We start from the raw sequence: 17,821 nt of genomic DNA, 5'->3' as shown, positions 1-17,821 counted from the left end.
CCTACAGTGATACACAAAGAGCCAGAAGACAGATAGGAACTGCAGAGGAAGCCAAAAAAGGAACAACGCAGCAGTGATAAGATAGCGACTGGGAGAGAACAATGCAAAAATGATTAGAGCTACATTTGCAGGAGAAAACCATGCCTGGTGCCAAGAAAGAAACCCAAGGAACATGGCAGGGCTGACTGCAGAATAACTGACGGGTCTAGACAAGAGGGAGAGCCCAGGTGTCAGGAGCAAGGCTCGAAGGAGGAGATCAGAGACCCAAACCTCCTGACAGCATGGGGTTGTGGTTCCCTCCTTGTCAGAGATAAAAAACTCCCAGGAAGAGTCCCTTGCTGCAGACTGGAGTCCCGCTTTTGTTCGAGTGAATACAAAATTAACAAGTGGGTGTGGAAGAAGCAGAGAGAGAAAAAAAACCAAAAGCCTGGTGGTAAAGAAAGTGGAAGTGGGTGAGGCAGGGGAACAGGATTCAGTTCAGGCCGACACATCAGTTATTTATTACTGTTTGTATCCCGATATCTTACATCTCAAAAGGAAGGCAAAATCTTTGTCCTCCAGGGCCGGTTATCTGCGCCCGAGGGCTGCTGGCAGCAGCGTGGTTCCCATGACGAGGGACCACGTCCCTGCGATGGCGGTGGCGCCAGGCTGACCTTGTGCATCGGCTGCGAGGTGCGGTGACGGGAACGCGAGCTCAGGGCCCCGCGACGGTGACGGGCGGCTGTCACATTTAACCTTTCCCTGTGGGCAGATGAACTAACGGAAAGAAATGCCGGTTCCTGAGAAGGAGGGAGAAGAGAGGTGACAACACTGATTAGGTTTGAACACAGTGGGAATGGCGCAGTTCAAGGAGTCCATCTCTATTCAGCAACAGACATAGGCATGTGCCTAGCTGTAGGCATCGAACAAGTCCTGCAGCCTGGACTGAGGATTAGGTATAAGCCTTCTCTGTTTTTCTGAATTAAACTGACGCTTTAAAAACTTCGCGAACTTGAAATCAGGGACAGCAAAGCCAGTCTTGCTCTATTTTTCATATTTGTTCCCAAAGGCTTGTTGGCAAAATCGTACTCTGTGTACTTTTACAAAAGAAATCTAGGACATAATTATTTGAATAGAGAGCTATATGTGATAAAAATCTGTTTATAGCACAACATCTCCAGCCAAATGATTGACGTATACATTTCTGTCCCTCCATTGATGTAACTTTTCAATTTCCTGTTGATGTCTGAGCTTGATTTATTTTTCCATTTATTTGGGTTTTACAAAGAGCACTAAAGAGCTTGGCACTTGAGTCTCTTTTTTTTTTGGTCAGTTCAATCCTCTTAGTTCTCGATCACTTCATTGTTTCTGCAAACAATGAAGAAGAGAGATGGAAAGAACAGCTGTGAACAGCTGGTTTGTTCACCAGGTGTCTGACTGGTATTCCAGTATCCTCTTTTGAGAGAGGCCTGTAGTCCCTGAAAAAAAACCTAAAAAAACCCACTGAAATTCAGAATTCAGTTCATTTGGTGCCTTCACACATGATGTGACACAGATTTGCAGAGGTCCTAGCAAAGTGCCTTAAAAAATAAACAAGAAAAGCTTCTTCAGGAAACCTCAGGGTCTTTTCTCTCCGGTTGCACCCCAGCTGAATCAAGCAGAGAGCTCTGCGCGACCTTCTTAGGCAGATTTTGCCAAGATATTTTTACAGAACCCTCTCTCTTCTCATCATCCAACTCCTCTCTGTCTTCTTCACCCAACATCATATTCAACAAAGCAGCGGTCAGGAGTCAGACCTGAAGGACACTGGTTTTGCAGACACTTCAGCAGTGGCTGCTCGTGGCCGTGGTGACTCCTCAGTTTTATTCTGCCTGCAAACCTGCACACTTGGGCAAAGAGCCTCGACCTGTTCCCAGCTCATAAAAGTCTTCTCTTCCTTGATAAGTAGCTCTGTGTTGCCAGTTGTCCCAAGGTATCTGAGTCTTGAAAGCAAATCAAGAAAACGCAGATTGAATTCATAGGCAAAACTGATTTATTGCCCACAGATTTGTAACGTGATCACAACGTGCCCCAGGAATAGTGATGTGTTCCTTACATCCCGCCCCACGGAGGTTCATTCAAGGCAGATAGAAAGAGAGGCAAACACACATACGTCACCCTGAGCAAAGATGTACAGATTTTGTGCCAAACAGAACTGGGGAACTGTTCAACAGCCCCGTTTGCAACGGCAAAAATTGGCGTACAGCCCTGCCAAAAGCCGAACGCTGTGTGCGCCTAAATCCATCCCGATTCGGCAAAGCACGTGAGCCTGTACTTCAATGCCAGGGGAACAAGGGAAGCGTACCCTTAAAGACTTAACTGAAGCTATTTGTGCCACACCAAGTCAGAACAGTGGAAAGGATGGGCTGGTTTATACGGTGTAGTTTTGAGTTTGATAGTAAACTCAGATGGGGTCAGCAAAAGAACGTTCACTGAATTTGATGCAAACATCTCTATGTCACTCTGATTTTATATCTGCATTATCTTGATTAGCTCTTGCAGAAGATATGTTATGAGACAGAAGACAAACCAAGTGAGCAGCCCAGCTCCAGCAGAATCAAAACCCCGTTGGAGTTTGCTTTACCCGTGTGTGACGCATTCCAGGAGACCTGCATTCAATATCAGGCATTTTCATTTTCTTCCGCCTGTTCTTAAGTCATTTCAGCATTAATAATGAGAAGGCATTTACATTTGCATATGCTTCTCAAGCAGCTGAGGACAAGTGGACTGACTAAACATTTCACAGCACATCAAACTAGATCTGCCACAGTTTGAGGCAGTTTTGCATGCTTGCTCCTCTCATGGGTGCAGCATTACAGACAGGGTGTCTTGGCTAGTTACATGTCAAAACCCTCACATGCTGCCTTGGCTCTCACTGGAAAGTTACCTAGAGATGAAAAATAAGCCTGTTCCCTTTGGTCAGGTAGTAATCCTCCATAGGTTCTCACCCTACAGAGCGGCACTGACTAATATGCACCCACACTCTGTTGATATCAGCCCAGTTATGTTATTAAAGTCACAGAGATTTGTCTCACGTGAAGATTTGAACCACTGTTTTAAAATCAAGTCATGGGTTCTATCTTTCACATCAAATCTGTCTTGCTGGTTAGCAAAAAAAGTGAATTAAATTTTAAATTATTTTATATGACCATTCAGCATCATTTGACTTACATCCTACCGGAGGTCATGGGAAGGAGTGCTGTCTGACTGTCATGTCCCATGAACCCACTGGTTAGGATTGAGGTGTCCAACCCCTCAGTCCCTTTGCCACGCATCACCCTCGCCTTGTGCACACTCCTCTACAGCAAAATTAATGTTTTGCTTGCAAAAAACATATCCAAAGCAAACGCCACAGTATGGAATCAGATCCTTTTGGGTTTTTCTTCTTGCAGCACCGAACCGAGCCAGCCCTGATGCTAGCAGAGTCCTTCAGCAGGGAGCTCAGGTAGGAGTAAACACCAGCACCCCATTTCTGTTCGATACATCTCAGCTGGGCCATGGGTTTGAGGGATACACCTCACCTGGAGCCCTGAGACAAAGATAAAGCAATCAGAAAAATAGCTGATCAGCATCTGCCACCTCATGGCAACCGGTTTTATTTCACTGAGGACCAGATCCTCTCCAGCTGAGGCTTTTCCAGAGGGTTGATTTGCAGATAAAGGAAATTGGAATTAAGTCAGTGTGTTGCTTAGGCTGGTACAAAGGGCTGTAGGTGAGAAGTGTTTTCATGAATGGGGTAGTGATGGTGTCTAAGCTTGTGGGAAGAGGAGCTGCAGGCAATATTCACAAACCGTGTTTAATACGGTAAGACTTCAGTCTTTGTTTTGAGCTTCTGACTTTTTTTTTTCCTCTAAGATTCAGGATATGCTTAACCTCAGGTGCCAGTTGTCTCTTTCACCTCTGCAGGACTGGTCACAGCCTCAAAGTCAGACGTTGCCCTGACGAGTGTAACCGTGGGTTTAGGGTCCCAGGAGGGACCTGCAAGACAAATAACGAAGTAGACCAATTCTGTGTCGTAATGATTATTTTGTATGCTTTCTTTTCATCTTCCTTCTTGAATTTCTAGTCCTTTCCCAAAAGCAGTGTTTTAATAGCTGGTTTGGAATGCTGTAGGGATGAAATAGGTAACAAATGCACCTCTAAAGCAGGAAATCCAACCACTGCACCCGAATGCCTCCTCAGAAAGAGCACAGTGATAAATCCTGAACGGTAACGGTGAGAACTCCTTTCTCCCTTCAGATGCTGGCAAAGGAGTGACGCCATTGGCCGAAAGAGCCTAAAAAGTGAGAGGGCTCCCCCCGAAGCAGCGGTGCCGCCCCTCGCCCAGGGGCGCTTGCTGGGGCTCCCGGGGCCGCCTGCGGCGAGCGGGGAGCAACAGCGCCCCCGTGTGGACAGGCGGAGCGGGGCTTGGGCGGCGCCGAGACCGACCCCCCCCAAAACCCCGAGCCTGCGGGAAAACGGCGGCGTCAAGTCCCGGCGTCACCTTGTGCGGCTCCCCGGGCTTTGGTGGCTGGGCGCGGAGGTGTGCGGCGCTGTCCCCCCGTGTGCTGCTGGGCTCCTGGCTGCCCCTTTCTTCTCCCTGTGTTTCGGGGCGCAGGTCAATTCCAGCCCCTTTTCCCAAATGCCTGAAGTCGCTTCTTGCACTGCGGAAATAAGCAGGAGATAGAGGAGACCCGGGCGAGTGGCTCCTTGCACCGCAGGCTGCTGTTACACCCAGGGGAGAGTAACAGAGGGGGCCAAAGCCCTTTTACACCCTGACAGAGCTTGTGCTAGAGGAAGGCAAGACCCCAGCAGCCACAGGCCAGATACACACTCGTGCGGCCCTTTACAAACACCAGCGAGCATTTGCAGCGCCCCAGAGGTGTTCTCAGGGAGGGCCTCGGTGGCCGTGCTTCTGCCTTTGGTGTCTGCGCACAATGTGCATAAAGCTGCTTTCGTTGGACTTGCTCTGGGCACTTGAGATTGGGACTGTAGGTACTGGAGTAACTGTGCTTTGGTTCCTGATCACGCCAGGCTTCTCCCCACTGCCCCTAAGTCTCTGCAGTTTCTCTCTTAAGTTACAACTTCTGGTGTGAGGAAGGCGATGGACTCACCCGCAGCCTGAAAGTGTCCACCTGTCCCGAGCTGCAGAGACGAGGCAGGACAAGGTGTTACCCAGGAGGTAGGTCGGTCCTTTCTGATACCCCGTCTCAGTCCGTTCATTATTCCATTTGAAATATGCTGGGGTTGCTGTCATCTGTATTCCCCTCTTTCACACTGCACCAGGATTGAAGAGATTTCCTTCCTAGGGGCTATTTTTAGCAATGACGCCGCAGTTAAGCCAATCGAGCCTGGCAGTGACAGCTATCTCACTGGGCTGCAGCTCTGAGGTGCAGCCGGCTGGAATTGGGTCAGCCACGCCAGGCGTGTGGAGCAGCGTTTTCTGCAGGGCACGAGGCTCTGCCGGCACGCCGGCTGCTCGGGCTTCATCTGGGAAGCACCAGGACTGGAAACTGCTTTTTGCTTCCAGCAGAGCCTGGTCCCTTCTGGATGTTCTGCTGTGTACATCCATCTCAACGCTTTGTGTGATGGCTCACCCTTGTGAGCTGCTGTGTCTTGGATCTGCCGGCCAAAGTGCTCGTGCAATCAGCCCAGACCTGCTATAGTCAGGAAGAGCCGGCACAGCAGGGATCTGTTATTTATCTCCTGCTTTAGATGAGAAGATGCTGCAGTTTCTCACAGACTGATTTATTTTGCTCAGCCATTGCCTGCAATCCTCTTCCTACTTGTGCTGTAGTTGCTCTCAAAACCGAGCACTTGCAGCTCTCCCACTAGAACCTCTTCCCAAGACTCCTTTCTAAAATCTGTTTTTTCTCTGATCGTAAAGTTCTTTGCTGTTTTTAATAACCTCTGAATTTTTAGTACTGTGGAATTCACTGTACAATGGCTTCAAGAAAAATTTATTAAAAAATGTAATTTTCTGTTATGTACATCTTATTCCCTCATCTCTCATCCCAGTTGAACTGGGTGCTTGTAAAAGAAGAGATGATTTCTGTCCAGAAGTGTCTATAGATTGAGGTGGACAACATGACAGGGGGGAAAAAAAATGAGGGAAGAACTGAGCATGGAGTTGCATTGGTGGCCGCTGGTGGCCTTGGGTCTCCAGCCAGGAGCTCTGGCCCTCAGGGTAGGCTTTTTGTCAAGCATTAAATAATGGAAAAGTGGAATAAATAAATAGCAAACTCTAGCTAATCCACTTTTAGAAGATAATAGATCAGAGGTTTTGTGCAACCCACCATCTCTGCAAGCTGGTACAGATGGTGGTAGAGCTGGCCTGGCCTTTGAAGCGGTTACAGCAGAGAGAAATTTGGGACATCTGAGGAAAGTGGGTCCCACAGACATGGCTTCACTTGTCACTGCTAGAGCCAACCTGCGGAAGCACAAGGCAGTGCTTTGCCCTGACTGTCAGCCAGAGGCCAACCCTTGATTTAAGTGACTTTTCTCAAGAAAAGGGTGCAGGCGTAAACAGGTGAGGAGGGTGAGATGGTGACGGCTGCTGAAGGATGGTCAGCTATGGAGCTGTGGCTGCAAGACGGGCAGGAGGGAGCGGTGTCGGGCAGGGGAGGACACCGGGACACTGACCCTGGGAGTAGTGCCAGCTTGCTGGAGTGAGGCTCCACTATAAAAAGCCCCAGTGTGTGTGTGTGGATGAGGTTCCTGAGGTGGTGTGACACTCCTCCTGGGACAGGGCTGCTGGCAGGCAGTATTAGACCCTGTGCACAGGAGGTGTGAACACCTAAGGTCTGTCCTGGGCACGGGCTGCCAGAAGGGAGTAAGTAGCGGTATTGAAGTCAAATCCCCTTGTAGACTTCGGTTCTGAGTGTGTTGGCTTCAGACACAGGCTGCTGGCTCAAGGACAGGGATCCTGGGACTGCAGCAAAAGTGTAAATGCTGCAAACCAGGCCCTGGGTACAGCCTTCGGGAGGTGTTCTGAAAGTATTTTCACCCTAAGAGAATGTTTTGAGAAGCTGCGGAGGTGTAGAACATGGAGGCTTTTCTGTTTCCAGGAGATCATGTCTGCAGCAGCATGGAAGGTGGTGCAGTAATCTAGTACCAGATCTTACACATTGAAAAGTTCCCCTAAAAGCTGACATGATGCCTATCTAAATTAAACACTCAATGTCGGGTATCTCCCAGCTGCAACATCAGACAGAAATACGAAACCAAGCTATTAGTGTGGAGGACTTTAGAGGAGACGATTTAGGTTTGGCGAACTTGCTGGTACTAAATAAATGCAAGGGAGAAAAATCTCATAAACTTCCTTTTGTGAGCGCAGTGCTAAGTTTTCAGAATCCAGGCTGCCATTTGAGGACTAGCTTAAAAGACTTAAACTAACATAAAATCCCAGATCTCTCAACATGTGAACTACATAGTATTTACTCCTTTGGTAGGTAAAACTACTTTTTTTTTGTAGCACGTGACTGAAATTTAAGGCCATAAACCCTATTACCTTGCAAAGGCACTTGTGCTTATGAGGCATTTTGAAGGGATTTTCAAAAGACTTTCAGCTTCCCAGCGAGCACTGAAACCAAATCTTAGCTCTGATTGTCATTGCTTTGGAGGAGAAGTGCATAATCAAAAGCCTTGGTCTGCCTTGAAAAATCTCAGCCTCATCTCAACTACGTCGAACAGCCAAACGCCTGGTCTGCTTCAGATGTGGCGCATGATGCGCAGCCAACTCGCAACACGCGAGTCACCCAAATGTGCATCCTGGGTGCTGTGGGGTTCCCTTCCCCCTGCTAAGCGCGCCTTTTGCAATGCCAGGCTCGGGATTACTTCTCAACGCAAACCTCTTCTCAGCTGAAGAGCCGTGGGGGACGCAGCTGATGTTGGCCTTAAAACGAGTGGCATGTGTCGAGGTCGACGGCAGCAGGATGGCCCCATGACATATTTCTTGCAGCTTAGACACACCGGATCAGATTCCCGCTGACACATAAAGCCCTTTTCCACAGCTCGGGCAGTGCTAAGAGCTGGGACAGCCTAATCTCTTCCTAAAACCCTCCTGCACTGTAATGCTGACCAAAACCTTGGAGTTTTGCGTGGAAGTGGCGAGCGCGCTGACGTAGCATCTGCGGTGCTGATCAGCGTCACGGTCTGCCTTCCCGGTGCCTTGTACACCGGTGCTTTCGGAGGAGGAGGAGGGGTTTTCTCGGGAAACAAGCAGGTGCTGTGTAGGCAATGGGTGGCGGCTGCATGTGCCCCCGCTTGCTCATTGGCTTCAGAGACGTAAATCTGGAAGATGCAAAAAGTACTTGCGCGTCTTGCAGCTGGGCAGCCCGGCACTGCTGCCAGGCAGGGGACAGCCTCGTCGCCAACTTCGTGTTGTTTTGTTTGGTGGTTGTTTTTTTTTTTTTTTTTTTTTTAGCAAGTGGAGGGTCCACATAGGAAAAAGAAGTTAGTGGTGCCCAGGCTACAGAAATGCTCCAGTCATGTTGCACCTTCTCACACGTGGGAGGCTCGAAGGGGACAGGGCAGACCGCGGGAAGCAGGATCCTGCCGCTGAGTTTGTGCAAGAACTGGCTGGGCAGCGTGTCGCACAGTGGTGTGACGTCTCCCAGTAATCTTGATATGGAATTGGGTAATAAAAGTCTGTAATTCGCTTTACAAGCCCTTCTATAGCACTAGCACAGGGCAAAAAGGTCTTCCCTGAAATCAGAATCAGTCTCCTTATATTTTGAGGAAAAATTACTGTGCAAATTACTTTCTCCCTAATTTATTTCTGTATTCATTTGCTAATTACACAGCTCGGTCTTCTTCGGCCCGCAAGCCCAAATACACTTGTAAAAGGCAGGTTCTGCAAAATGCCTTCAGAGGAAACCCAGTTTGGTATGTGCCCGTCAAGGAAAGAGAGAGTCCCAGAGCAAGGGGGGCGTTTTCCTGCCAATATAGCATTCAAATTTAGCTTCTGCCACTGTAGGCAACGTGGCATTAAAAGAAGGAGCTTAAGTTATTAAACTGAGCTGCTTTAATCATCCAGTTCAGGGAAATCCATTGCTACAGGAGACCTGAGGATTAATGTATTTTTACCGCAAAGCCAATACATCTATTCTGATCAGTTAGTGGTCGCTCACTCGTGCATATGAAACTTCATTCTCTGGGTTTGCACTCAATAGTATGGGACCAAATGGAGTTTTATTTGGAGATTGACCCTGTTACCTTGAATCTCATCATTCTGGTATCTAGTTATGTTATTTTGCTTCTGGTTTTCCTGATTTCCTGCGTGCTCTATGACTGCAGGGGGAAGGATCCCAGCAAGGAGTATGCTCCCGAGGTCCCTGCAGACACCCAGCCTCCCATCCGGCTGGTGGTGATGCAGCAGGGCTCCCCCAGCACCCGCTGGGCAAAGGGGCTTGTCTCTGCCTATGAGAACTCCTCCAGCCTGCCAGGGAAAAGGACTACCGTTGTGTAAGGGGATCCTGCCTCGGAACTCCGGTTTCTGCCGATCCGCCTGCCTCGTCTGCTATGTTTACTCTCCATTTGCAGAAGGATAACGTATTCACTAGGTAAGCTGAGATGCTCATTTATTTGACACAGTGCCGTTGCCAAGGGGGTCGTTTTATGTTCAGCTGTGTTCTGCAGTGATATACAGGCTTGCAGTCCTGCCTGCCATCCGTAAAGAGACTAATTTCCATTTATGCTGCCGCTGCTGCCTTGCAGCCCACTGCCGGTTGGAAGCAGTGACGCTGTTACCCATTCGGGCACTGAAGAAGGGCCTTGGTTAAATCTCGAGTCGTGCTTGGTGCTGTTGTTTTTGCAGGAACATGGTGTTGTTCAAAGCATCCCACCCCCGACGGGCTGAGCTGCGCTGCCCTGCAGCCTCGGCACATCTTCCTCAGCCGGCTGAGTGCAAATGACCTTGGTAGGCTGTTTATCTCTCCAGTGAGAAAAGAAATGCTAAGGATTTTAAAAGGATCGAGTTAGTGCCTTTCTGACAGAAGCCAGCTGCTGTGCCCATCAGAATTTAATACTTTCCATGTTGTCTGCAAGCTCCCCAGAGAGCAGTGCCAAGCCTGTCTTGGCACTTATTTTCCACAGGTAGAACACGAGGTCTGCTCTTGCCGGGCACAAACTCCCTGACAGAATACAACATGCTTTCTGGAAAAGCTGGGTACAATGCTTCCTGCCCAAGGGAAAGCATGAACTGGGGTGAATTTACCAGTAATGTGATATGTGTGAGTCACCATTGCCATCTGCCCCACTGAAACAGGAATTTCTGACCCTCTGGAGCAAGTGCGACCTATGTCCTGGCTTTCAATGTGCGTCTCCATGTGTCTGATCCTGCCTCTGGCCTCCAAACCTTCCTTTGGCTGTATCATGTTCCAGCTGGGCCACATGAAGGCTGTTATTGTATCTCCACTAAATCTAACATTACCTGCATCAGGCCCTGTTATTCTTCCCATAATTTGGGAGCTGTAAGCTAAAGGCTTTTTTGGCTAACAAGTTTCTTCCACGTCTTGCTGGTTTTCTCCCTCCCGGTGCTCGACAGACTTAAGTTCATGCCTCTTGAAAGGAAGGGAACTGTTTTCTTTGTCCTCCAGGTGAAGCAAAAGGGACAGAGACAAGAGGGATGTTGATCTTGTAGCCACAAAAGGGGCTGCAGTGTTGTGTAGCTGTTCCTGAGCACAGCCAGCTCAGGTCCTGCTTTGCCCCCGTCAGCCTGGACTGCAAAGCCCACCAGAGAAGCTGGGGAGACACTGTGTGGGTTGGTCCCTCCTGTGTTCCATGCTGGCAGAGACACAGCGTCACCGGTGGCCAAACTACCTTTCAAAACTAAATTGCCTGCAGGGAGTTTGTGGCTTAAGTTAGTTTGTTCTACCCAAACGTGTCCATGATCAAGCAAAAAACTGAAATCTATTTTCTGAAATCCTAGAATGGGATGCTTAATGCCAGGTCACTGTGTCCCTCTAGATAGTGCTTGAGTTACTGTGTGCGGTACTCTTTAACTGGTGGATTTTAACTGGTTATTAAGGGCAGAATAGCACTGGACCCACACCGTCGGGGTGTCGGTCCCGTGTGCTATTTTACATCATCTCAATGCCAAGTACCCACAGAGTCCTCTAGAAAGCTTTCGTAAACACAGCGAGATTTATTACCTGTCTGCACCAGGTGTCGTGGATGACTCACTGGATGCCGTGGTCCTAATGCCTTCAGGACAGGCGTTTTAAATACTTCCAGAAATAAACTGCAGTGAATTCAAGCCACAAATTGAACAAAGCTGTCGGCTGGGTTGCATGGTTTGTTCTGCAGCTGGGTAGTAAGCGGCCGCCTGTGCTACGTCCCCAAGAGATGCTGATTTATGCCTCAGCCAGCAGAGAGTCCTGGGACTGGCAAAGAAATTTTGAGATACAGAGTATCTTTTTATAGATGTGTATTTTTTTAAAAAAGCAGCCAGAATGGTTAGTGGGTTTTCTTTTGGTTTCTAAATCCTTGAGAGTGAAGCCAGGTTTTGTTTTCAAGCTGTCCTTTGCATCCCTGTGAGTTACAGATACGCCTGGTTTTGGAAGGAAGCCAGAATTGGAAGGAAAGCTCCTGAGAGCTGGGGGCATCAGTAAAACCCTGGATGTGATGAAACTGGCAATAAATCAGAAGTTGGTGGCGTGATCCTCTGCCACAGGCCATACCGAAATAATTATGTCGAATGTCTTGTTTCAGTTTAGCACTGAAAAAGTGCAATTAGTTAATTGCAAGTTGTAGCTGCTTTGGCAAAACCTGGCAGTGACTAAGCTGCCGGTATGTTACGGCCGCAGTCACCCATGCAGGCCAGTGTTATCTTTCCTTGAGCTCTCCTATCTGCCTTATCTTTAGCTTGTAAGCTCTTTAAAGCTTTTTGTGTGTTCATATATCATCTAACATGCTTGAGGTGATAAGGGATCCATGGTGTTTGGGAGCAGAAATAATAATCTTTGTTAAGAAGACCTTGGGGGGGACTAAAAAGAGCTCAAAAATATCACCAAGAGTGTGGCAGAGCTGTTTTCCTTGTTAATGCAAAACAGCTCTGTGGTTCTTTGACAAAGGTGATGCAAATAATGTAATGATACCGTGACTCGTCTGCTGCAACTTTGCAACCCTGTTTGTTTGTGTAAGTAATACATGCAGAGATAGAGACTTGCAAGGCTGTGTTAATAAATACTTTCAGATAGCTGAAATTCTCCAAATACGTAGTTTTCTCTAACAGCAAACCTTTTGCGTAGACAGACTCTGGGCTCCTTGAAACTCAATGGCAAAGCGGTTGATTTTGGCGTGGTCAAGTTTTCTTGCCTAAGCTTTAGGATGTCAGGCTGTAGCGCCGCAGACGGTGCCCGGGGAGGCCGCAGGCAGGGGAGCAGTTTCTAGGACACTTGTAAGGAAACTTATCAGCTGTGATAAAGTTGGTGGATTCTGCCCTGAAACGTGGGGGTAAAAGCAGTAAATGACACTTTCCTACTGGCAGTATTTCGAAGCGCTGGGTAAAATCCCCTTCCAGAAAACGAGAGGCTGAAGTGTTTCAGGACTTTGCCTTCCCAATGAGAATGAAAGGGCTCTCTTAGTTTTGCCTGTACTAGAACGATATCGGTGTATTAAAGCAGTGGGAGAGCCCTTGGGTATGCACAGAGAATTGCAAGTCACAGGCGGTGAAATTACTGCTCTGTGGAGGTCTCTGCTACCACACTTAATGACTGTGGCAGGATTAATGCCTGCAAGTGGGCTTTTATCAGGCCGAGCTTGTAGGAAATCACCCTTGACTCTGCGCTCGCTCAAGTGCTTGCAGTCCTCTGCCACGTCCCTCGCACTGCCGAGAGAAAACGGGCACGAATATTCTCATGACTGTGCGGCTGTTTTCCCTAAATGGTGCCGTGTAAAACATCTATTCCTTGCTGGAATTCACACGGTATAAAAAGCAGCCTGAGACCAGACTTTGCCAACAGCTACACCAAACCGAGCCACGGGAGCTCTGCAGAGATAGAGACATCCCTTGCACGCTCTGGTCCACAGCTGGCAGCACGGGGGAAGCGCCGGGACGTCACGCTGTCAAGACCTACAGCCGCAGCAAAAGAGCGCTCGTCACGCAGCTCTTTGCTCATACTCTGCATCTGGCTCTTCCACCACTGTTCCGCTGATCGTGGCTTTGTGCCTTGCTTAATCTGAACTGTGCCTGTGTAGACACGGGCTTTGCCTAGAGGATTAGGCAGTGCTTTAAGGCCTGGGTATCTAGCACAGAAACACTGTTTTGAAGTAGGTGCCATTTGCAAACGAATTAAGTTGTCGGTAAAATTTGTCTTAACATTTATTCAGAAGCAACATGAGTTGGAGAGTGTTGGGTGGACGGACAGGGATTTAGGAAGTATGCTCTGTGCCCAATTCTGCCTTTGGCTTATGGGGCATCCTTAGACAGCTCGTGTTCCCGCTGCACTTTGCTCCATGTGTCTCTGCTCTGTGTTCATTTTCTCTGCTCTTCTGCCCTCTGCACTGAGATTTCTCTCTCTTCTTAGATGTTTGTGCGGTTCGTAAAGGGGCTGCTACAGAACTGCCATGGAGGGGCTGCACTTGAATTTCTCTCTATGAACTAACCCCAGTAGGTTCAAAGAAAACAAAATAAAATAGTCTCCAAAAAATGGCCAGAGTGGGTGGAGCAGAGAAGTCGATGAACAAGCCACAGTCAGTCTGGGGAAACCATGGACCCCGAGCCTTAGGATGCTTGCTTTGGGTGAGCTATGGCCATCGTGGCGGTTTGACGATCTGTAGCTCTGTGGTTTGAAAGGAACCGAGTGGTGGTGGGAGGATTTATCGCTGTTCTGCAGGAAGCAGGCATTCAGTCTGCATTGGCTTGCTTTCAATTGGCTTTAGTGCCCTTTTAAAGTTACGTATTACTGCTTCTGTAAAGCCTTTATTAAAGGGTTTCACAGCAGCAACAGGGGAAAAAAAAAAAAAGCTTTCTAGATTTCTCCGACATTAACTCAAGTCAAACGTGTCATTAAATTCACTGAAAAGACATCTTTCATGTGAGCCTGTTCCACTGTAAATATACTGTCTAAGCCTTCAGATTTTTTTTTAAATCCCTAATAAGCCACTACACAGGAGCAGAGGATTAGTCCAGACAGACTAACCCATATTCACAAGGGACAATTCCTTCCCATGCAGTGATTTTTTTTTTTTTAAATTTAAAAAAGGATATATCTCTCATTTTTTCTGTTAGCACACTGTTCTAATGGTGCAAATGCTCACCCTCTGGCAGAGTTTAGAAGCCCTGTAACATGTCCAAGTCAAACCCCTTGGCTGTAAGAAGAGCTTAAGAATAATTTTTACTGCCTAGAACTGCATCACCTTGTGATATCAGCTATTCCACTTGCGTAATATTGGCGCTTCGGTGGGAATGCCTGGAGGTAGGAATTGATATTGGGTGTTTGATTGGAAATACTGCTCTTCCAGCCATAAGCCAACAGCCTTCGTGCTTAGGGGAGCCCTGCAGCCCAGCAGGCCGTCTTTTAGACGGAATAAAAACTGCAAGCCCGCGTCTCTCAAGCTGCCTTTGCACTTTCCTAAGGCAAAGCATTGACCTGTGTCTCCTGGTCCTGCTCCAGTCCAAATGACTTTGTGACTCTCCCTTGACTCCCTGTGCTGAATCTGTCCCGTCACGTAGGGTCTGGGTGTTGAAAGCAAATGCACGTGTACTGCTGATGTCCTGAAGGGACTCCTGCAGCCTGGACCTGAAATAGCTGCACTTCAGTGGTGGATGAGATGACAGCCAGAGCTGCGGCGAGGATACACACGTGAGGAAGGTGTGAAGGACGGGGGGTGCTCGCTGCTGGTGGCTGCTGCTGCCCAGGAGGAAAGGAGGTGGACTCTTGGGGCAGCTGTCAGGACTCAGAGGTAGAGATCTGGTCCTTCGTGCTTTAGTGATAGAAAGCTAAATTAATTGTTCACAAACAAATTGCTCTGACATTGGCAGCAGAAAGCTATCTTACTCAACAAGAGAAAATCATACCAGAAACATTAAAAAATGGGAAAATCGGAACAGCTGCCATCTCTGGTTTTGTCTCCTTGCTCCCTCATTCTCGCATGTGCTGGTTTCCTTGGAGATGCTGCTGCTTAGTTTCCCTCTCTAATAACGACACTGTTTGACACTAACCTTTCAAAGAGGCATTTCCACCCTGATGTGACAATCTGCGTGCAGTTTTTAGAGGCAGATACTTGTCACGAGGCATCTGAATCCAGCATCTGATCGCTCAACCCAGGCTGTGGATGGGTCAGTCTCTTCCCGGTTCTGCAGCAGATGCTCTGTGTGGGCAATGAAGCTGTGCCCTAGTTTCTCCATCTGTTAATGGCAGTAATAATTGTTACGCAACTCGGGTGTTGGGTTGATTTAATTAATATTTATGAAGGAACATGACATCCTTTCACAGGCAGTGCTGTAGAGATATTGTTAATTATGAATTATTATTATATATTTGTGTCTCTTCCTGAGTGCATAGAAGACCTGGACATATTGTTTAAGCACCCAGATTTCATACTCCTTCGGTATTGAAGCTTATTGGGCCAACAGGTATAGCTCTTCATAACCCTAAAAATATAATGAACTTAACTGCTGTTGACTTCAGCATGAGCAAAGAATATAGACTTAGCCTCCACCTCTACTTGTATTAATGATATTGCCTAAACCATCAATATCTTTGTATAACTTCATTAGGTAATATTTTTCATGTTCTTTGTTTAGCCCAAATTTTTCTTTTAAATAAATGTACAAATTCAGGCCAATTCTCGGTCTAAACCTTTCAAGAAAGGGGAGGGGAGGCAGGACTCGGGCACATCCTTCCACCTATGCCTTCTTCAAATGACACAACAGAGCCCCCGAAGTTCTGAGGGATTAGAGTTGCCTCAAGTGTATTGCTGGAAACTGGGCATTCATAAATCAAAGCTAAAAAGCATAAAGGTGGGTTGAGAAAAGATCTGTGAGTAGCAGCATCTGAGTTAATGTCTGCGTGTGCCATGTTCAGCAGGTATAGCCCCAGCCCCTGTACCACTTACCCTCCCACCAAAAAATAAGGCAGTATTTGATGAAGCATATGAACAGCGCTTATTATAGGTAATTTTTTTTCCTATTTTCTGCATGTTCTTCCCCTCTCAAGAGCATGTTAAGCACAGACTTGATATAAGTCACATAGTTGTCTCCTCAAAAAGAGGAAACCTACTTATTTTCTTTACAAAAGAAGACAAGACGAGCAGCAGCCCTGGCCTGCTAGAGGACACACACTTCACCTGTCCTGAGCCTGAAGGACACATCCCTTCACAGAGAGAAAGGATCTGTCTGAATTTCGGTTGGTTCCCGGATCGGAGCAGCGCAGCGATGAGGTTTGCTACCGACAGGGCTTGCAGCAGCACTTCCATTGAATCACTTGTCATCAGCCACCAACAGCTCTGCAATGTCTAGTCTGCCAGGGAAAGCACACAGGTTACAAGGGCAGATAAGGTGCGAATCCAGGGACACTGAAAGGAAAGAAAAGCTTTTACTGAGATGGGAATAATGTTTTATCACTTTACAGGGCACTAGTTTTAGACCAGGTTTACACTGGAACCAGGGTGGTTTAATAATGGGTGGGTGTTTTTATTACTAGCAAAAACTCCAATGAAAACACAATTACACCAGGAAAAAGTAATTTGACAATAAGCCTTATCTTGCGTGCTGCAACTATGTGTACTACCTTGGCAAATAACCTCCTCAATTAATTGAAGCTCTGTTTACAGTTGATGGAGAAAGACAGCTTGTAGGGACATGCCATCAAGTCTTTTCTAGTGCAGACAAGGCTCTATAAAGCTGCATTTTTATTTACATACATCTGCAGAATTGAAAATCGGGGCAGCGCTTGTAGAGCCAAGTGTTTTGTCCCTGGGGTACTGAATAGAAGGCAAATCTGGCATCAGGAGGCTCCGTGTTTGTTTTGGGAAGGAGAGCTGGCAGGGATCCCAACGCTAACTCTGAACATCTGAGGAAAAGGCTGGCTGGAAAGAATTATGTTGTGACGCAGACAGGGGAAAGCCAGGAAATTTGAAGCGAGGACAGAGACTCCTACCTTAACTCATTCTGGCATGGAAAAAATCATTGTGAAGTGTTAACACCATATCCTCGGGACTCGTATTTATGAAACATGTTGGTGTTTAAGAGTTCCTTGGGAGGATGGAGGTTTTTTCCAACTCGTTGTGGTAGAGCTTAGAGAACTGCTTGGACAAGTGGGAGCTTTAAGCCATAACTGGAGGAGAAGATATGGCTCATCATTGTCAAGTCTGTGCGGTTTTGCAACTGTCTTGGCAGGGTTATTTGGCCTGGGAAGACACATGCTGCTCTCCTGTTACTACCTCTGTAGAGCTGAAGGGACAAAGGACCCTTTTTCTTTCCCTCCGGCTAACTTTGTCTTGCCAGCTTTGCAGTGTGGCAGACCCCGGGGGATCCCTCCTCTTGTGATTTTGTGTTCTCAGGATTACAAAAGTCTGTCTGCTTCTTGGGGTGACGGTTAAACTGCCATTAGGAGGATCTAAATGCTATCGCTGGTTAACGGGAAACGGTTTTGCAGAGGGAGTCACCACTCTTCCCCTTTTGCAAACAGAGAATGCTTTGCCGACTTCATCTGCTCAAGGGGAATGAATGGATGGTCATCTCGCTGCCCCGAGCCTGGCGTATGGCATCCGAGCGGAGCGGGCAGCAATGTCTGCGGCAAGAGGGCAAAGGAAGGTTCCAGCACCGGGGGGGGCTGAACGGTGCCGGTTAAACCTGCCCCCCAGAGGTTACCGAAGC

General features: G+C 47.7%; 1 protein-coding gene across 1 annotated transcript; it reads left to right on the top strand.

Moving 5' to 3' along the window:
- Nucleotides 1–9,136: 9,136 nt before the first annotated feature.
- Nucleotides 9,137–9,466, top strand: SMIM36 (small integral membrane protein 36). The gene has a single exon (XM_086473844.1). It carries the CDS (start codon nt 9,137–9,139, stop codon nt 9,464–9,466), a length of 330 nt encoding a protein of 109 aa, XP_086329970.1.
- The last annotated feature ends 8,355 nt before the right edge of the window (nt 9,467–17,821 follow it).

This window comes from Leptosomus discolor, chromosome 15, assembly GCF_034619465.1.
Source record: "Leptosomus discolor isolate bLepDis1 chromosome 15, bLepDis1.hap2, whole genome shotgun sequence".
Classification (NCBI taxonomy): domain Eukaryota; kingdom Metazoa; phylum Chordata; class Aves; order Leptosomiformes; family Leptosomidae; genus Leptosomus; species Leptosomus discolor.
This window is presented reverse-complemented; position numbering and strand designations above follow the sequence as displayed.

Bases quoted from the DNA above. Each gene is read 5' to 3' on its own strand.
- SMIM36 (XM_086473844.1), top strand. From the start codon at position 9,137: ATGAAACTTCATTCTCTGGGTTTGCACTCAATAGTATGGGACCAAATG.